We start from the raw sequence: 20,142 nt of genomic DNA, 5'->3' as shown, positions 1-20,142 counted from the left end.
TATGGACACATTGTATAATACACCCACTGAGCTATAATGAATACACTGGCGGCAAATGGTGGCAAAAGATCTGCACGCGGAACTCCAAGTTATGCAGCAGGTAACTTGGATCGTAAACTACATCATGCACACCTGTTCGCAAAACCTTATAGCGATATGGGATAAGAGCATGAAAATGTTATTTCACACCGAGGCTTGGTGGTTATCGAAAGAGGAGTGTTGGCAAGATTTTTTTTAATTGAGAGAGGAACTGTTATCATTCGCAACTGAACAAAAATATAAAAGCAACAATTTCAAAGACTTTACTGAGTTACAGTTCATTTTGGATATGAAATGACTTTGTGTGTGTGTGTGTGTGTGTGTGTGTGTGTGTGTGTGTGTACACATACATACATACATACATACATACACACACACACACACACACACACACTACCGTTCAAAAGTTTGTGGTCACTTAGAAATATCCTTGTTTTTTGTCCAAGTAAATAACAACATCAAATTGATCAGAAATACAGTGTAGACATTGTTAATGTTGTAAATGACTATTGTAGCTGGAAATGGCAGATTTTGTTTTTTATGGGAATAATTAAATAGGCGCATGGAGGCCCATTATCAGCAACCATCACTCCTGTTTGCCAATGGCACGTTGTGTTAGCTAATCCAAGTTTATCATTTTAAAAGGCTAATTGATCATTAGAAAACCCTTTTGCAATTGTTAGCACAGCTGAAAACTGTTGTTCTCCTTTTTAAGACAAAAGCCTAGCAATGATACAAAAAACATTACACCAGAAACATGTTCTTATCAACGTACAGTACACTATATATACAAAAATATCTGAACGCTACAGCATACGACGACATTCTAGACAATTCTGTGCTTCCAACTTTGTGGCAACAGTTTGAGGAAGGCCCTTACCTGTTTCAGCATGACAATGTCCCCATGCACAAAGCGAGGTCCATACAGAAATGGTTTGTCGAGACCTGTGTGGAAGAACTTGACTGGTCTGCACAGAGACCTGACCTCAACCCCTTCGAACCACTTTGGGATGAATTGGAACGCAGACTGCGAGCCAGGCCTAATCGCCAAACATCAGTGCCCGACTTCACTAATGCTCTTGTGGCAGAATTCTGCGGGAACTTGCTGCCAATGTTCCAACATCTGGTGGAAAGCATTCCCAGAAGAGTGGAGGCTGTTATAGCAGCAAAAGAGAGACCAACTCCATATGTTCGATGAGCAGGTGTCCACATACTTTAGATCATGTAGTGTATTACACTTGCATTAGGGCAGGTCTGTAGGAACTGATTTTAAAGGCTGTTGTCATTCCAACAGAAACTTGCGTAATCCCTGATGATATAATGATCAGAGTGATAGTTATAATGAGCCACTGAGCTGCGGTAACTAACCACCTGTTAGGCCTGCTGCTGCTTATGTGGTCCTATGGAAGAATGCAGCGGGGCTGGAATATCGTGTACAGTAGCTTATCTATCGTCAGGCTAGCCATGGGTGTAGGGCTGGGAAATGCCAGTGAGCTCACAATACAATATTATCACGGTGCCAATACAATAAGCATTGAGATTCTCACGATTCTATATCAGAGGGAGGGACGAGAGTGCCGCGAGAAAATTAATTTGATCAGTCGTGGAATTAAAAGTGCTGAAAACCATGTAGGTTCACCATTGAAAAAGAAGATTGATAACAAACTAGAGATGGAGAAATACGAGGTTTGGTGCAGGTACAACTGACTAGAACCAGCTAATGTTTTTTGTTTTATTTTGAGAAGCCATACTTGGAGTCATAGAATCGATATGATATTGCTATATTCTGTGTGTCTTTGTTTTTCCCCCCCAATCACTATGTGGATGTGGGACAGGGAATCTGAAAGGGAGACGAGTAAAGGAAGGAATTGAAGACTGTTACCCTGGAAACCATATCTGACATGTTTTTTTCTCCTGTCTAACCTGATGTTCTCTTCTCTTTTGTCTCTCTGTAGTCACGTGGAGAAGATCACTACTTGGCATGACCCTCGTAAGACCATGACGGCCGCCATGAATCAGATGAGTCTCCACGCTCCCCCACCCTCCGCCTCCCCACAGCAGCGCAACATGGCCCTGTCCCAGCCCAACCTCGGTTAGTGTCGCGCACACACACACCCTAGGGTTGAATACTTTCCTGGTATTTTACAAATGTTCCACTCTGAGAATAAATCACTTTTCTCCTGGGTAACCTGGTATTTTCCACCAAAACTGGAAGTTTAATTCTAAAACATATGCCAATGTCTGGATTTGATTAGAGCTTTGATCAGAGCTTTCAGAGCTTTGATTCAAGGCCGATGACATCTAAAGCCAGATGAGCCCTACATAAAGCTCCAATGATTGTGCCGTTATTCATTAGGCGTACTTCTGACAGGCTATAGGCCACCGCACATTACGCACAACAGAATAACATAAAAGCTCATAGATTGTATGCTCTCTTAGGTAAATAAATAACATTTTATTAATTTTATTATTCTGTATTATATGGACTGGATTTACACACCTCATTCAAACCATGAAGCTGGGAGAGAACATGCAATGCTGATGCAGGACATGCGGCCTACAAAGTTACAGTTCTAGGCTAGTGAATTAGTTTCATTCTGAAATATTATAGGCCTATTTCAAAACATGATAATTAGTAGGCTGACGCATTAGCCCACCTTTCACAATATTTCCCCTCATGTTGTGCGACGTGTGTATTACCTTCATTCCTTCCTCGCGCTCAACAGGTACATTTGAATTAGTTTTGTTGTCCTTATCTTCATTGTAATGACATGCTTGAATAATACAGGACTAAAATAAGATGCAGATGGCTTTTTTATGTTTATGGGTCTGAATAAATAACTGCTATAGCAGCCGAACTTAACTGGCGGACCGTGGTCTGGGTCCGAACCCAGAGAAGGGTCCATCCGGACCGGACAACATCGCATTTTGTTATATAAAATGTCAATCAATTTATATTTAGACAGCTTTTAAAAAAAAATCAACCGGGCTCAGCGGCCTCTCAGCATCCTTTTTCTCGCGCTCTCTCGAAGCAATGCCCACCTATTAGTGCCCCGTCTAATACAATCGCGTGGTTATATGCAAATACAAGAGGCCAGGCCGCTTACCCAATCACATCAATCCAAATATCCTCTGCGGAACCTTGGGACAAGCAGGCAGAAATAAAGTGCGGTTCAACTGTTAATATCACACATAGAAGAAGCTCAGTTACCAGTATCTTTGTTAATATGGCTTGTTAAAATAAAAAAAAGTTTACTCTGAAAACCGTATATTCAAAGACGAGTGGACGGAAATGTATTTATTCATTCTCCCCGCAACTAGCACAAAACCAATGTGCCTGATATGCAGCGAGTCCATAACTCTCCTGAAAAGTGCCAATGTTAAGCACCATTATGACACCAGGCATAGTAAATTTGATCAGATGTATCCCCTGAACACGGAGGTGATAACAAACAAGATGAACCAACACAAATCCCAATATGAGTGGTCCATCAAAGTCCTTGTCAATTCCCTGACAGCCCAACAGCGTGCAATGGAGTGTTCACTGAGGATAGCTTTGGTTTTGGGAAAACACACACAAGAAAATCCAGATGCTGAAATGGTAAAAGGATGCATGTGTGAAGTTGCTGACACCTTCCTTGAAGGTCAACAAAAAGATGAGCTCAGGGAAAGATCAACCAGATCCCACTGTAATGAAGAGAACTGAAACATTAGCTGAAGATATAACTTCACAACTTGATGAGGCCATTCAGAATGCAGCATGCATTTCATTAGCTGTGGATGATTCATCAGATAACACTGCAACCAAGTTGTCAGAAGAAGCTAACCAGATCTTCAGATGGGTAGATGTTACATTACTGAAATGATGTTGATTTTGAGCTGCAAGAAAATGTGTCTTTGAAGGAGCGGGCTGGTGATTGTGACACTGTCACTTTCTGGGGAAAGATGGTGCCTGCAGCTGATTTTCCTGTTCTCATGAGACTGGCATTATACATCCTGACCATGTTTGGCTCCACATACAGCTGTGAATCAGCCTTCTCCACAATCAACTTAATTAAAAACAGATACCGCACCAGGCTCACCAATGAACACCTGCACCAGTGTCTCAGAGTTGCTCTCAGTGCCAAAGTTCAAAACATTGGCGGGAGACCAAGTTACAGTTCTCTCTGATGCGACGGCAAGGCCCAGAGTGACATATACATGAATATTGCATGGCCCACAGTGACATTCTGTGCATTCAGATTATTATTTTTGTTCAACTCTCCTTTGTTCTCCAGAAAACATGCACTTTATTTCATAATAATAATTGTAAAAAGTTAATTCAAGGCCCATGTACAATGGTTCAGAGTGCACTTTGTTCATAGACAATTATGCAACCACTTTTGTTCTTCAGCAATGTTCCACGTTTACATGCTAAAGGAGTTGTAATTAAAGTTCTTAGTCTCAATGTATTTAATGTACATTTTATATAACATGTTTCCTAAGTCGTAGACTACTATGTTTGCTACTACGCTGTACCATAGCGCCGATAAACGACGATATCCCTCCGGACCTTTGCAACCTAGGAAATTTGTGTCACTGGACCTTCTCAAATAGTAGTTGAGTACCCCTGTGCTATAGCGCATCTTCTCCTTTCCTTGTGGGTTCTTTTGGCTGCTGTATTTAACTTTCAGCAAACAAGAGCAAGCTTGCATCCCTCTTACCTTGGTCTGAAGGTAACCTAGTACCTGGTTAAAAAATGAATGGAAGTATAGAAGTAATTTTGTGCCAACAAAAAGTGTTAAATATTTGTCCCCAAAAATATATTTCCTGAGATTTCTTATCTCCTATATCTATCTATATATATATATATATATATATATATATATATATTTTTTTTTTTTTTCTTATTATAATTTTTTTGACTGTCCGTGTTGCCATTTATGAATGTGTTATTCAATGCGTTTCTATGGGCTATAGTAGTAATTTTATCAAATAATTTATTTTTATACCTTCCTAAATAAAATAGCTAAATAATCCATGGTACGAACACCTTAAAACAATTCCATATGTTAACTTAGTAGAACCTACCCCCCCCATAATGAATTAGCTAAATATAAGGGCTAATGCTGCATTGAATTTATTACCTAGGCTAGGACATCTATCTACAGTATATCTTTATCGATACTGCATCGTCAACAGGATGATCTTTTTTGGATACAATTTGAATGGAATTGACGGTGAGAGAAAGTGCGTACGCGAGCATGGTCTCGCGTACGCAACAATATTCGAGTGCAGCTGCAATTTGAATGAAGTCCCCCCCCCCCCCCCCCAAAAAAAACAATGGTATTTAATTTGTATATATTATGGATCCCATTAGCTGCTCCAAGGTCCGGCAGAATTAAGGCAGTTGCACGATTTAAAAACATTACAATACATTCATTACAGAATTCACAATAAGTGTGTCCCCTCAGGCCCATACTCCACTACCACATATCTACAACACAAAATCCATTTCTACTGGTGTGTGTATAGTGCGTATGACTCCTGAAAGCCAGATGGAGATTAAATTAGACGCGCATTCAGATATATTGGTTATAATATTACTGTAGCATACAGTAGGCTATGCTGCAGCAAATGTACCAGTCACAAGAAGAAGACAAAAGTTACCGGCTGATGAGGTGATACGTGCACTGTGAACTGCGCGGTCTGTCCCCATCCTGAACGTTGCCTTGATCGTGCACATAGCAGAACAGGTGAGACCGATTTTTAGACGTCGCATATCATCAGTTCCATTTCACATCATGCTGTTCATATAGTTCATTTATAATCATATACTGGTTTCTCGCAGTTATTTATCCCGGGAAACGGTAGTGGCTTTGGGCAGGATATCTCTGTGAATCTCGGCAACCCGATTCACGCTCTTAAAACCCTGACACACTCAACTGGGCCAACCACCGTGAGTTAGTAGCTTACCAAAACACACTGATATCCCACCTTCTCCTGACGCCTATATGCTGACATATCTGCCACAAGGCACTGCCCATTATCACTCTGACCAATGACGTCTTTCACCCTGGGGAACTACCACAATAACATGCGCAGTCCCTTTCCACAATAACACCAAAGGAATGTGTGTGAACCAACCAAAAGCCAGGATCGGTGTTGCCTGAGAGAGGCATGTTATTGTGTTGAAGGTGAGATAAGGAAGCCCTCCCCACCCTCTTATGCTCCACTTAGTCTGACAGAGCCTGACAGCTCCTTCATAACACAGATTGGCATTGACTGGTTAATCTCATTCACGTTGGCATTAGCCTAGCTCGCACCTAATAATAGACCTAGCTAACCCATATTACAGCCACCTGGCTCAGCCTGCAGAACATCACCACTGCCTCGTTCAGTAGTGTGTGTGCGCTTTATGCCATTTGAGTCGATGACATGGGGGAAAAAAGGTGTCTGCAGTTTGAGAGGGATGGGCTGAGTGTGCAGTGGAGGGGTAAACTCAAGAAAGAGTGAGACAAACAAGTGGAAAATTTCAAAAGAGACCTAGGAAATGTAGGACTGACAGAAATGGAGCGGGATCGTGTGTGTGTGTGTGTGGCCTAGTGTGCGAGTGTATGAATGGAGTCGCTCAACCTGAGTAGTTGTATATACACCGCCCTGCTCGACTTGTTCAAACGTCACTGGGGTGTTTTTACCACTGCTCCATTTTACCACTGCTCTATTGGAGTGATGTCACCCCCCCCCCCCCCCCCCTTCTTGCTGGAACAATGCTTGCGGACGCCCCAGTCTTTGTTGAAGGGGAATTATCTTTGTCTTTGTTGTCCTGATGGCTGTGTTCTACCCCTTTTTGTTTTCTTCTCTCCTCTCAGATGGACATGTTAGCGCACTCTGCTTTGGGGTTTTAACAGACAACACACAGGTCTATGGTTGCCAGTTAGAGGTCTTGATCCCGTACTGTAGATTCTGTCTACTCCCTGAGAAGTGCTTGATTCTTGTACGGGTATCTAGAGTGCTCATCGCCAATCCTGGTTCTGGAGAGATGATGGTGTGCAGGGTTTTGTTTCAGACCAGCACTAAAACACCTGATTCTAAGAAACGACTAGAAATATACTGTTAGCTACCTGGCATCTCTCCACTACTACAGTGCCTTGCGAAAGTATTCGGCCCCCTTGAACTTTGCGACCTTTTGCCACATTTCAGGCTTCAAACATAAAGATAGAAAACTGTATTTTTTTGTGAAGAATCAACAACAAGTGGGACACAATCATGAAGTGGAACGACATTTATTGGATATTTCAAACTTTTTTAACAAATCAAAAACTGTAAAATTGGGCGTGCAAAATTATTCAGCCCCCTTAAGTTAATACTTTGTAGCGCCACCTTTTTCTGCGATTACAGCTGTAAGTTGCTTGGGGTATGTCTCTATCAGTTTTGCACATCGAGAGACTGAAATTTTTTCCCATTCCTCCTTGCAAAACAGCTCGAGCTCAGTGAGGTTGGATGGAGAGCATTTGTGAACAGCAGTTTTCAGTTCTTTCCACAGATTCTCGATTGGATTCAGGTCTGGACTTTGACTTGGCCATTCTAACACCTGGATATGTTTATTTTTGAACCATTCCATTGTAGATTTTGCTTTATGTTTTGGATCATTGTCTTGTTGGAAGACAATCTCCGTCCCAGTCTCAGGTCTTTTGCAGAGTCAAGCAGGTTTTCTTCCAGAATGGTCCTGTATTTGGCTCCATCCATCTTCCCATCAATTTTAACCATCTTCCCTGTCCCTGCTGAAGAAAAGCAGGCCCAAACCATGATGCTGCCACCACCATGTTTGACAGTGGGGATGGTGTGTTCAGCTGTGTTGCTTTTACGCCAAACATAACGTTTTGCATTGTTGCCAAAAAGTTCAATTTTGGTTTCATCTGACCAGAGCACCTTCTTCCACATGTTTGGTGTGTCTCCCAGGTGGCTTGTGGCAAACTTTAAATTACACTTTTTATGGATATCTTTAAGAAATGGCTTTCTTCTTGCCACTCTTCCATAAAGGCCAGATTTGTGCAATATACAACTGATTGTTGTCCTATGGACAGAGTCTCCCACCTCAGCTGTAGATCTCTGCAGTTCATCCAGAGTGATCATGGGCCTCTTGGCTGCATCTCTGATCAGTCTTCTCCTTGTATGAGCTGAAAGTTTAGAGGGACGGCCAGGTCTTGGTAGATTTGCAGTGGTCTGATACTCCTTCCATTTCAATATTATCGCTTGCACAGTGCTCCTTGGGATGTTTAAAGCTTGGGAAATCTTTTTGTATCCAAATCCGGCTTTAAACTTCTTCACAACAGTATCTCGGACCTGCCTGGTGTGTTCCTTGTTCTTCATGATGCTCTCTGCGCTTTTAACGGACCTCTGAGACTATCACAGTGCAGGTGCATTTATACGGAGAATTGATTACACACAGGTGGATTGTATTTATCATCATTAGTCATTTAGGTCAACATTGGATCATTCAGAGATCCTCACTGAACTTCTGGAGAGAGTTTGCTCCACTGAAAGTAAAGGGGCTGAATCATTTTGCACGCCCAATTTTTCAGTTTTTGATTTGTTAAAAAAGTTTGAAATATCCAATAAATGTCGTTCCACTTCATGATTGTGTCCCACTTGTTGTTGATTCTTCACAAAAAAATACAGTTTTATATCTTTGTTTGAAGCCTGAAATGTGGCAAAGTTCAAGGGGGCCGAATACTTTCGCAAGGCACTGTACGTTGGTGATCATGACCACGGTCTCTGTAGTTCTAGAATAGATTTGGTGGAATTTCACCTCCCACTCATCCCTTGACACTTTATCTCCCATGGCAACGCAGTGAGTTTCAGATTTAGCTCTAGTCATGACTAGTTCATCTCCCCTGTTAGCCATGTTGACTCATCATGAAACTTGTGAGAAAGCGCTCTGCTCCTCTCCATTCCACTTCAACCCATTGACTGTATTCTTAGTCAAATCACCTGATGAAACAAAAGGTGAGTGACTGGGGGAGAAACATTGAAAATGTGTCAAACCGTAATTAGTTAGATTACTGTTCACCGGTATATTTCTGCTCCAAAGAATTCAAATACCCCAAAAGTGTTATTGTCCAATCAAATGAACATATACTGTAAGGTATGAAATTTGGTCACAAGAAACTTGCATCAGTCAGGCTTGGTAAAGGTGAAGTACTCTGGCTGATGTGGTGTTGCTGCTGCTTGTGAACAGGAGAGCTACCTGATGGCTGGGAGCAGGCTGAAAACCCTAGTGGAGAAACCTACTTCATTGACCACAAAACACACAGAACGTCTTGGCTCGACCCGCGCGTGGATGCTCGCCTCAGTAAGTACCCTCTGGACAGCAAGTGGACCGCAAATCCCCCAAATCGCTACCTTTTCAACTTGCTCAAACCTCCAACCAACCAATCAACCCCCTTCATCCCCAAAATTACTAGCATTAAACTAATCAAACCATGCCCCTTGATCTCTCATACCTGGCCATTGACCCCTTGCCCCCTGTTGCCTCCTGGGACTGAGCTTTGCCTGTGAGAAGCTAGAGGAATGCTTTGCTTGGACTAGAGTTAGATAAATCTTCCTGAGAAACCCAATCACATGTTTATCTGGATACCAAGTCTGATTCCAATAGCCAATGACAGTGCCAAGCAAATACAAATGATTGCCTCTCCCTCCCACCAGTGACCAATGGTTCTCCTGATTTCTACATGTGATTGTGTCACTTCCTGTCCTGTCAGTGCTCTCCTATCCTTGCATGATGATTGATTGATTTTGTGTGTGTATTTGACGTACACATTTGGGTGCTTGTATTTCAACTATAGTCTGTTTAGTTTCTCAGTGTTTTAGTTAGTGATGCGAGTGAAATAGTGGGAGATGACATCTGATGTGTGTTTATGCGTGGACGAGGTGTGTATATGATTTGGCGTGTCGATGAGGTGTGTGTGTGTCTGGGGGAGCAACAGGAGAGTACCCAGGAGCTCTGTGCGCTGGATAACCTCCGCACCATCAGGTCCCTAGATGGATGTTTTCAGGTCCCTAGATGGATGTTTTCAGGTCCCTAGATGGATGTTTTCAGGTCCCTAGATGGATGTTTTCAGGTCCCTAGATGGATGTTTTCAGGTCCCTAGATGGATGTTTTCGGGTCCCTAGATGGATGTTGTCGGGTCCCTAGATGGATGAGGTAAGACCAACGAGGCAAAACAGAAGCTTTCTTTGACAGAGGAGAGTTAAATGGTGTCGGATTTTAAAATGGGAATGGTTTTCTGCCTGGAGTATGGACTGGTTTAGGAACATATCCAGGAGAGGAACATATCAACACTAAATTGCTCTGTTAAAAATTCCTTTGATGAATATGGAAAACATTAACTTATAGTCCGCTTTATCTTTAGTTGGCACTGACCTTAAAATAATGCATTTACTTTAGAGTTTTAGTCTTTCATTCCCCAGCCAGCTGCCCAAACGGGTCCTGTTGCACAAGAGGCTGTCCTCAAAGACTGGCTGTGTGTGAGTGCTGTGCCGGCCTGCCTGATCCCCGACCACAGACACTCGCGTGCAAGCATGCACATACAAACACACGCAAACACACACACACAAAACTCGATCCTTACAAGTGTCATCTCCACATATCCTTTTATGTGATATTAAATCACTTTGCTGTCTCTTATCAAATGTACCACACCCACGAACGCACACACAGGAGATGGTGGAGGTTTTAATGAGTTTCTGTTTTTCCACGTGTTAGCTGATGCTGTTTCTGGGAAGTAAACAAAACAAGGTCTTTGTTAGCAGAGCAGCGCCACTCGGTACCTACCGTCTCCCCCTGTTTCTCAGCCTCCCTCTCTTCCTTTCTGTTTTTCTCTCAACGCCCTTACCTCCTCCCTTTTTACTTTGACCCCAACTTTCCTGCTACTCCTTTCTCTCTCAATCTCTCTCTGTCTCCATTTCTCTCCTGATGTTGTGACAGAGTTGTGAGGGGTTGTAGTGTGCTGTCTCGTCGTCTTGTTGCTCTAGTCTATCGGAGAGGTTAGAGAGGGGGAGGTGAGAGGAGAGAGGTGGGGAAGTGCGAGGGAGATCCTGGGAGAAGAGGGTAAAACAGGAGGGAGTAGAGGAGTGTTATTTTACTTGTGACTGAGGCTGTGTGGAGCTGTGCAAAGCCTGCAGTCTGTTTTCTGCAGCCCCAATATGCACACTCTGACAGGGTGTGTCCTGCCCTGTAAGCTTGTCCCAGACCCAAACCTAAACATGCTGCTTTGAGTGTTTCTGTGTGCAATTGCATGCATGCCATGTGTATGCATGTGTGTCTCTGTCTGTTTGGCCCAAATCCAAACTTAGGGCCTCCGCTCAAGCTATTTGGTTCTAACAAAACAAGGGTATAATAAATAAATGTTCCCATTATTGTCATGTACTTTAGCCCTCTTAATAGCTGTCAGCATAATCTATTTGATATGTTTGAATGTCTAATGGACGCTTTCCTGTCTGGCCCCTTCACCAAACATGAAGACTGTTGCAATGAATAGCTTTGGAACCAAAATGGCCGTGCATCGAGCCTCTGGGAATTACGTCATTGAGTGTAATAGGACGATTACGGATGGTTATTTTTGCCGAATTGTGAAGTACGTTAAGGGGGCTCTGAGGAACACCTTATGCTCCACAAATGTGTTGCTTTTATAGATAGAAAGATTAAATCATACATTGCATGACAGCTAGGCCAAAAACATTTTTTTCTTACGTGAGTCAAACGTTCCCCACAGACTGAGTCTGTGTTGAACCCATTTGGTTGTGATTTGGGAAAGGAGGTTGGGTAAACTATGTTCCTTCTTTGCTCTTCATCCAGACTTCACGTAAACTACAGGTCCAGCTGACAGATGGGGGGGGGAAGAGGTACTCTGAACTGCCAAGGGGGAGAGGGGAGGAGGAGATGGAGTGAGGAGGCAAAGGAGAGAGATGGAGGGAAAGAGAAACAGATGTGCCGAGAGAGATAGAAGGAAAGAGATGGGGTGAAGGAGAGAGAGCAGACTCTGTCTGTCCACACCGAAACCACCAGACTGTCTGCTTTTTGTGCCATGTGCCTTTTCAGCTCCAAATCGGGCCTTTACTGCTACATTTATGCCATGTGTGATTAGTTTACGTCTCACACACACACACACACACACACACACACACACACACACACACACAATGACTTTGTGCTCTGGAGAATCCATTAAAAGTTTGAGCAAGGTTTTATTCGATACTGCTGAAAAAATACTGGTGAAGCTGCAGTTAAAGACCTCCATTGAGGTGTGAATAATGTTGACCAAGTGAATGAACTGACCAAATCATGATCACATTTCTCCCTGTCCTGTCCAGACCCAAGGCAGGCTCTGTCCTGTACAGTAACTAAATACTGTATGCTTGTTGTGCTTGGATCACACATCTCCCCGCCTTCATTATGCTACACTTCTCTCACTCTGTGTGACTGAGCTGGCTGGGATCACAGAGTCGGACATAGGGGCTAGCTAATTATTAACGCCCACTGGTAACAAAGAAAAACCGCTCATCACTGCTTGATAATGATGATACAGTCTTCGAAAGAATGAGCTGATGATTAACTGACTAGAGAAAGTAGACAAGTCCCAAAAACAATGTTCTCTGATTTTTTTTGTTTTGTTTTTCTGAAACCAACCTTACCGGCCCCTTTTGGCGGTTGTCTGGAATAGCCAAGTCTAGATGCTATTGCTGGAGGTCTAGTCTGTCCTGGCCATCTGGTTTCCCTTAAGCGCAGGAGCAGGATTCTATCCATATTGCAGGTGTGCTTTAAAGTATGTGGCCTAGGCTCTGTTGACAGTGAGAAACAACCTGACTAAGCTCTATCACATGTGCAGTGTTTATGCCGACAGTCTACACCCGTGTGGTGTGGGTGCGCGCACACGGTGCTTTTGTACACGCACAAAAGGACGTCATTGTAAAACAAGAACTTGTTCTCAACTGACTTGCCTAGTTAAATGAAATGAATACATGTAGCCTATGCGCGGGTGATCCATTTCCAGCCTAACTTACTATCTGGGCCTTGTCTCCTTCCCCAGAGCAGTGGTGTGAAAAGAGGTGATGTGGAACTAGTGAAGTGAGCTGAGCTCAAAGTGTCCCGAATCAGCTGCTTGTTCACCTGATTGAATAGACCTGATAGAAGTGTCTGTAGTGGGACTGTGTACATACTAGCGCAGTCGTTCTTATCGCAGTACTGTAAGCCTCAAGATAACCCCCTCGCCCCTTTTTCTCTGTCCTCCACTGTGTTTTGTTGTTTCTAGCCTTAATAACAACCCCCCCTCTCCCTCCTATCGCCCTCCTCTCTGTCGCTCCCTCCACAGTGATGTCCCAACACCATCACCAGCAGCAACTGCAACACGCCCAGCAGCAGCCCCAACAGGCCCAAGCCTTAGGCTCACCTGGCTCACTCCCCCAGCAGCAGAGCTCCCAGGCTGGGATGATGAGCCTGTCCAGTCCCCTGGGCGTGGGGGTCAGTTCCCAGCACCAGCAGAAGATGAGGCTGCAGCGCATCCAGCTGGAGAGGGAGAGGATCCAGAGACGGCAGGAGGAGCTCATGAGACAGGTGAGGCAATCTAGACCTCAACAATAACCCCCAGCTGCTAAAGAATGAGCCCGTATGAGTCCTCAAAGCTGTAATCATGAGAGAAAGGCCATGGTTAAGTAGATGTGGCCTGCCTAGCACAGTATAAGCAACAGCCCCCTATTTCTAGTAAGCCATATAACACACACATGTATTACATTCCCCCTTCCCTCATCCTCCCAGTCTGGTCTGCCCGTATGGCCTTGGTCTCACAGACAGAAAGACTGCTCTGTTCTCAGTCTTCCTCTTCAAGTCTCACTCTTTTGTTTATTGCTCACAATATCGCTAATCACTCATTATCTCCTCTTTTCCTCATAAAGACACTTCGACCCAATTTATTCAGGCTAAACACACATTAGCATGGACGCATACACATACACGCTGGCCACAAGCCAACGCATCACGTCTTCGGGGTTTCCCCGAAGACTCTCAGAAAGACAGGAAATTGACCGCTTACCTCGACAGTAGTTTCTTTTGAGCGCATGCTTTTGGGCCTTTTTATGGCGTGTGGCAGGGGGGGTTGGGGGTTAAACATTAGCATCACCTGGTGGCTGAAAAGGGTTAGCTACTAGCTACTCTCTGTTTTAAGCCATCTGCTCCTACACTTGCACGAAGGCAGGGTAGTGTTTAAGAGCCGTGTTTACATTGAGAGTGAAAGAGAGAGCACACTGAACTCTTAAGGTGTCCGTATGCTTCCTAGCAGAAACAATTCAGAGGAGTTCGACAACATTGTGACGTTTTGGACTTTCGGCTTTTCGGGCACACCAAAAAATTGTATTGAGGTAAGCGGAAGTCGGTAGCCAATTGTCAGTGATTGGTCAACAGTAGGGATTCTTCAATAAAATCCTTGTCATTCAACGAGAGACGACTCCTTTTCATGCACATTTTTACATTGAGAAATACTGCACCTAAAATTACGACTAAGATCTCCTTTCTTGACTATTTTGAGGAAATGTATACTGGCTACGGCATCTCAAAATGCACAAACAGTACTATTGTTTCAGAAGCAAAGTTATTTTAAGGGAGCATGCTTGTTCGGCGCTAGCCGAACTGAAGCATGCTGAAGCCTTTAGTGTGTCAGAGATGTGCACACCAGTCTGTTTACAAAATGGCTGCTGCCTTCAACATCCAGCCAGTGACCTCATCCAGGAAGTGTTTATCTTACCCAGAACTCTTTGGCACACATTTGGCCCACCCTGAGCACTGAGCAGCACTGAATGGCCTGGGGTTGGCCAAGGGTTGGGAGAGGGGAGGTGTGTGTGGTGTGTCAGTAAGGCCCATCCGTAGCAGTAGCGTCTCTATTTTCCACTGTCGTCCCCTAGACTTTGCTTTCGTCTGATTGTCTGCAAATAGATCCATATAGACTGGTGTATTCCTCCTCTAACCGTTCTGTTCACTACCATACAGTGTGGTATTCAGTCCATCCAGCTCCAATGTCACACTCACACCTATCAACTGTTATAAAGCCGTATTCAGCAGGCTGGAAAGCCCCTTGCCTTTAGATATTCAGCCATTTTGTTACACACACAGCCCATCAGATGAATGGGGAAGCCATTCAAAGTGAATTGGAATGGCGAGCTGGTGTTTCTCCGGTGACTGTGCACTGGGAGTTAGTAGTGCCTGAGGCATGGAGGCTGGCACTGATCCAACCCCAGAAACCGTGTCAGGGCAGCGGGACAGGCAAAGGTTAGCCCCCTCTCTCCCTTCCTCCAAATCCCACCAGTGTAGGTCTGTCTTTGACACTCATCCCGTGCTTGTGCCTAACTGTGTGTGTGTTTGGGTAGGGTTATCTGTACATCAGAAAGCACACACATTACTTAACCAGTGGCCCACTTTCTTTAAGACTGTTAAGTGTGTATATTTTCACATCAGATAATTGCTGTGAAGTTCACACACTCACTAATATATTATGCTATTCTGATGCCTGTGGCCTGGAAAAACACTACTTGGTTAATTGTTCTGTAATAGTTGTAAGAAGCAGATTCTGTCCCTGTTCTGGAGTCAGCAAATGTTTCTCCTCGTTGTGCTGTAGCACATGTTCAATAATAACAATAACAATAATGAACATAGTTTCAGTAATCTTGAATCTCTCCTCCCCCTCTCCTTCTCTTCTCCTCCCCCTTCCCCTGCTGCCTATTGCTTCCCCCTAGGAGGTGGCGCTGTGTAGACAGCTGCCCATGGACTCGGAGAGCATGGCACCAGTGCCCACCCCCGGTGGCAACCCTGCCCAGCCCATGACACAGGGCAACATGCCCACCAATGGATCCGACCCCTTCCTCAACAGGCAAGTGCACTCCTGACTCCCATATATTACCTATCTCTCCTCTTTTGCTTCTGTTTTGTCTCAGTCCCCCCCCCCCCCCTTCCTTGCTCTCTCTCTTCTCCCTTCTTTCTCAACACCCCCTCTCCCTCTTATCCCCTGGCTATTCTCTTCTCCTTCTCCTCTCCGCCTGTCTTCTGCTTTCAGCTTTCAAACTGTAGAGTGTGATCCAGTTTGTGGACAGAAGGGATCAGTGTATTAATGTGTGTGTCATGTATGTGATCCACAGTGGTCACTTCCAGCACTCACGGGAGCAGAGCACAGACAGTGGCCTGGGGCTGGGCTGTTACAGCATCCCCACCACCCCAGAGGACTTCCTTAATAACATGGAGGAGATGGACACAGGTAGGACTTTCTCTCGCCCTCTCTCTCACCTTTATTCTCTCGCCTTCTCTCCCACGTGGCTTTATTGACATGGAAAGTGTTACCACATACATTGCCAAAGCAAACATTTTCTCTCGCCCCTTTCTCTCTCTCTCTCTCTACCTGATTATATGTGACCATCTCTCTCACTCTCTCTCCCCCCTGCCCCCCCCTCGACTGACCTTCATCTCCCCCTCCAGGTGAGAGCATGGCCCAGGCGGGCAATATGAACGTGCCCCAGCACAGCCGCTTCCCAGACTTCTTGGACTCGCTGCCAGGCACTAACGTGGACCTGGGAACCTTGGAGGGAGCAGACCTCATCCCCATCCTCAACGACGTGGAGTCAGTCCTCAACAAGAGCGAGCCCTTCCTCACTTGGCTGTAAACACACACACACACACACACACACACACACACAACTTCTATACACATATATTCACAGCCATACAAACAGAATGAAAGACTCACTCCACATATCTAAAGACTACCTTTTGCTACTTTTTCAAATCAGCATTATCTCTTCTTCCCACTTCTCCATGTGTACAGTAATATTATGCTCTGTCTGTCTAACCTCTGTCTGCCAGACCACATATCGTCAATCTGAGTTGAGTTTTGGATCAAAGATCGAGTATTAATCAAAGCCTTGAGAGAACAAAAGCAAATCAAAACATGACACGTATTAAAGTATACTTCACTATTGAAGTTACTGTATGGTAAACTAACAACTTTAGTACTTTTGGCTTTGTATGTTCTATAAGACTTCCTCCGATAACCCACTCTGGTTTTGGAATCACAATTGATTAAAGCAATGCCACAGCTTTCCTTTCTTTCTTGGGGTGACTTTCTATGTGGAACAAGTACTTGGTGAAAATCAATACATTTGGCTTCCAATGGTATTGCTTTGACGTGACTGTCAAAATGTATGCAGGGAGTCTTTTTCACCACTAGGTGGAGCTATTGCGTAACGTACTGCAGTTATGAAATGGATCTTTACTGGCAACAGCACTGTAAACCTTCTTCTATATCACCAACAGTATCCTAACTGTCAGTTTGGGTTAGAATGAAAACCCCAATTTGGCTTTGTTACTGTTGCTTCTGTTCACAAAGACAACCATCTTGGATTAACTTATATATCAGCGTTAGCGGCCATGAGAGCAAAGTGTGTTGTATACCAAATGTTTCCTGTCATTCGCTACAATGTCACTACAAAAGCTTTAAAACTTTAAAATTGTATTGTTTGATTTTTATTTTTTTTAAACATGTTTTTTGTTTTTGTCATTTTATTAATTGTACTCAAGCTGATTCCAATATAGTTATTATAACGCTAAAAGCTCATGCCTCGGTTATGCGATGACGTGCATACGTAGAATTGTGTTTTATACCATGTACTTTTTATATCATGCTACAAGTATTATTTTTTATTTTACTGTAAAATAGCCCAGATGGGTTCTTTGCATCTGGTGCCATTGTAGGACCTATAATATAAAGTTAGCATTTTTAGTATTTATCATGAGCTATGTCTCTTACATTTAGATTTTTTTTTTTGTTGTTAATGCAATTGAGCTTTCAAAGCACTGCAAATCAGCAAGGGATTCAAAGATATCTGATCATGAAGTGAATGTTGAAGTTAGATGATCACCAGAAGCTCCCACTAGACGTTTTGGTTCAATGTGCGTTGAGGCTTGATAATCCTTCATAAGCAAACTCTGTCTTTTTGGTCCTCAGTTGGGCCTCTGTTAGAAAAGTTGTCCTTTGGGTTTTCAAATATCTGTTCAGCGGGGAAATATGCAACAATAGTATTTTATATGGCCTTTAATGCGTTTTTTTAAAGGATTTTTACTGGATTGTCAGATTGGATTGACATGGGGTTGGCATTATGATTTTGTTTTAACATGCCAGCCCCCCAGCACAATCTGCTCTAGTCTTTTTTTTTTCTACATTTGCCTCAGTTTTTGTATTTGCATGTTGAATGACATATTTGTTATTCTTAGCGTTAGGTTTTCTCTAGCCCGACCTTATATTGTGACTATACCGAGTCTGGTTACTGTGTAGAACGTTAGGACTGACAAGGCAAGAAAGTGATGGATCCTGGGAAGGGGCAATGAATCGTTGGGGAGAGAGAGAGGGAGGAGGGTTGAGTTTAGGGAGGGAGGGAGGGGGCGGGCGTTCAATGCATGCCAAAACCCGCTGCTTTTCAACACAGCGGCCAACACCGCGCTCATGACGTCCTAACGTCAAGGTGAAGAGAGGGCTAGAGGGGGGTGGGAGGGGCACACAGTTACCACGTCTCATTGGAGAGGTGTGGATTGGGGGAAGTGGCGTGGATTAGTGCCAAAGATTGGAGGCCTCTCTATGACCCAAGCATGGCCTAAGGAGGCTAGCTCTGACAGGGCTTGCAACATGCTAACTTATGCCCAGGCCTAGCTGATGAAAACCGCTCCAGTGAAAGGTGATGAGGTCCTTTGAGAATCAGACAAGGGGATTGGATGAGGCTTAACACTGTCCAATCGCACAGCTTCCTCTCCTGGTGTGCATCAGGGAGGTTTCCTGTCTGTTTTCTGTTGAATGGCCTCCTGTTCAAGCTCTAATAACACAAGCCAGAGGGGCACTGAGGGGGGACACTGGGCAGGGATGTTTGTGCGTTGTTACTGGACACAATTCAAGGGTTCACCAGTTTGGGGGAACAAAGTTCAAGGTTGCACCAGTAAGAAGGGCACAAGTTAAAAGTTCAAGAAAATGGATACTCGCATTTATATCAGATTGTCTTTTTGTAAGTCTATACTTTGGGGGTTAACAAGACCTGATAAAGAGATGGATCCTTTTGAGACCATAGATGGGGGATGAACACAGCGGTGGTGTTATAGAATAAAGAGTTTGAGGAAATGGTTTGGTGTGGAGCACGTTTGACTACAGCTGTGCATAGTGAGTGGCATGACATGGATTGGAAAGGATAACTCTGTAGCAATATATAGCGCAGTGGCTAGGCTACAGCTGCATGGTTGGATGAGACGGGGTATGTTGTCAGTAGGTACAGTGTTCTTGGAATGCTCATTGGTTGTGGAACTCACACACCAACAAAATGGCCATATACTGTATCCTGGCAGTGTGGAGGCAATTTTACATAATGTAACCTGGGCAAGGAGTCTTTGATCATTTTAAAGTTGTGTAACATGTATAAAATGAATAAAATGGTGTCAGAACCGTGGATCTTTTTTGTTGATGTCATTTAATACAGAAGTTCACTTTTGATCACTAATAACACAACCCACGTTGCGATTTTCGTAAATGAACTTGCTGACAAACAAATATGCTCAAAAGTTTGTCTCCATATTAAATAACATATTTCTCTCCAAATGTACAGTTTTTGCTTGACTCGTAATGACGTTATAATTACTTATATTTGCTTCCATCATAATGTTTTGTCAGCCATCTTTGCTGAAGAAAGTCACCAGCGACGGGTGGCTCTCGTCATATTCGTCATTGGAACCACTCGATATGATTGGTCATATAAAAACCTTGTGACCCAAATGCATAATGAGTGCTCTAACTCCCCCTTGTGGTGGTCTGGAGCAATGAAGCCATGACCTCTAAGTTCTGCGGTGTAAGATCACAACTTTTAAAGGAGGAACCACTGTAGGTAACATTGACTAACGTCTCATATATATATATATATATATGTATTTATTTATATATTTATATATTTATTTATATATGTATATATTTTTATAAATATATTTATTTATACACACTACCGTTCAAAAGTTTGGGGTCACTTGTCCTTGTTTTTGAAAGAAAAGCACTTTCTTTT

General features: G+C 43.6%; 1 protein-coding gene across 4 annotated transcripts in view; it reads left to right on the top strand.

The window, feature by feature from the left end:
* Positions 1 to 19,539, top strand: part of LOC139406838 (WW domain-containing transcription regulator protein 1-like) — an 82,658-nt gene extending 63,119 nt beyond the window's left edge. The window contains exons 2-7 of one of the 4 annotated variants that reach the window (XM_071149915.1): positions 1,995 to 2,131; positions 9,260 to 9,373; positions 13,392 to 13,633; positions 15,805 to 15,935; positions 16,201 to 16,316; positions 16,535 to 19,539. In XM_071149915.1, the coding sequence (XP_071006016.1) occupies positions 1,995 to 2,131; positions 9,260 to 9,373; positions 13,392 to 13,633; positions 15,805 to 15,935; positions 16,201 to 16,316; positions 16,535 to 16,719 (925 nt within the window). In that variant the 3' untranslated portion in view covers positions 16,720 to 19,539. Of the gene's footprint in view, positions 1 to 1,994; positions 2,132 to 9,259; positions 9,374 to 13,391; positions 13,634 to 15,801; positions 15,936 to 16,200; positions 16,317 to 16,534 lie in introns of all 4 variants that reach the window. The other 3 variants (XM_071149914.1, XM_071149916.1, XM_071149917.1) reach the window with 3 other exon arrangements.
* Positions 19,540 to 20,142: the final 603 nt, after the last annotated feature.

Source organism: Oncorhynchus clarkii, chromosome 4 (assembly GCF_045791955.1).
Source record: "Oncorhynchus clarkii lewisi isolate Uvic-CL-2024 chromosome 4, UVic_Ocla_1.0, whole genome shotgun sequence".
NCBI lineage: Eukaryota > Metazoa > Chordata > Actinopteri > Salmoniformes > Salmonidae > Oncorhynchus > Oncorhynchus clarkii.
Note: the sequence above shows the minus strand (reverse complement) of the source record. Positions and strands in the feature narration are given on the sequence as shown.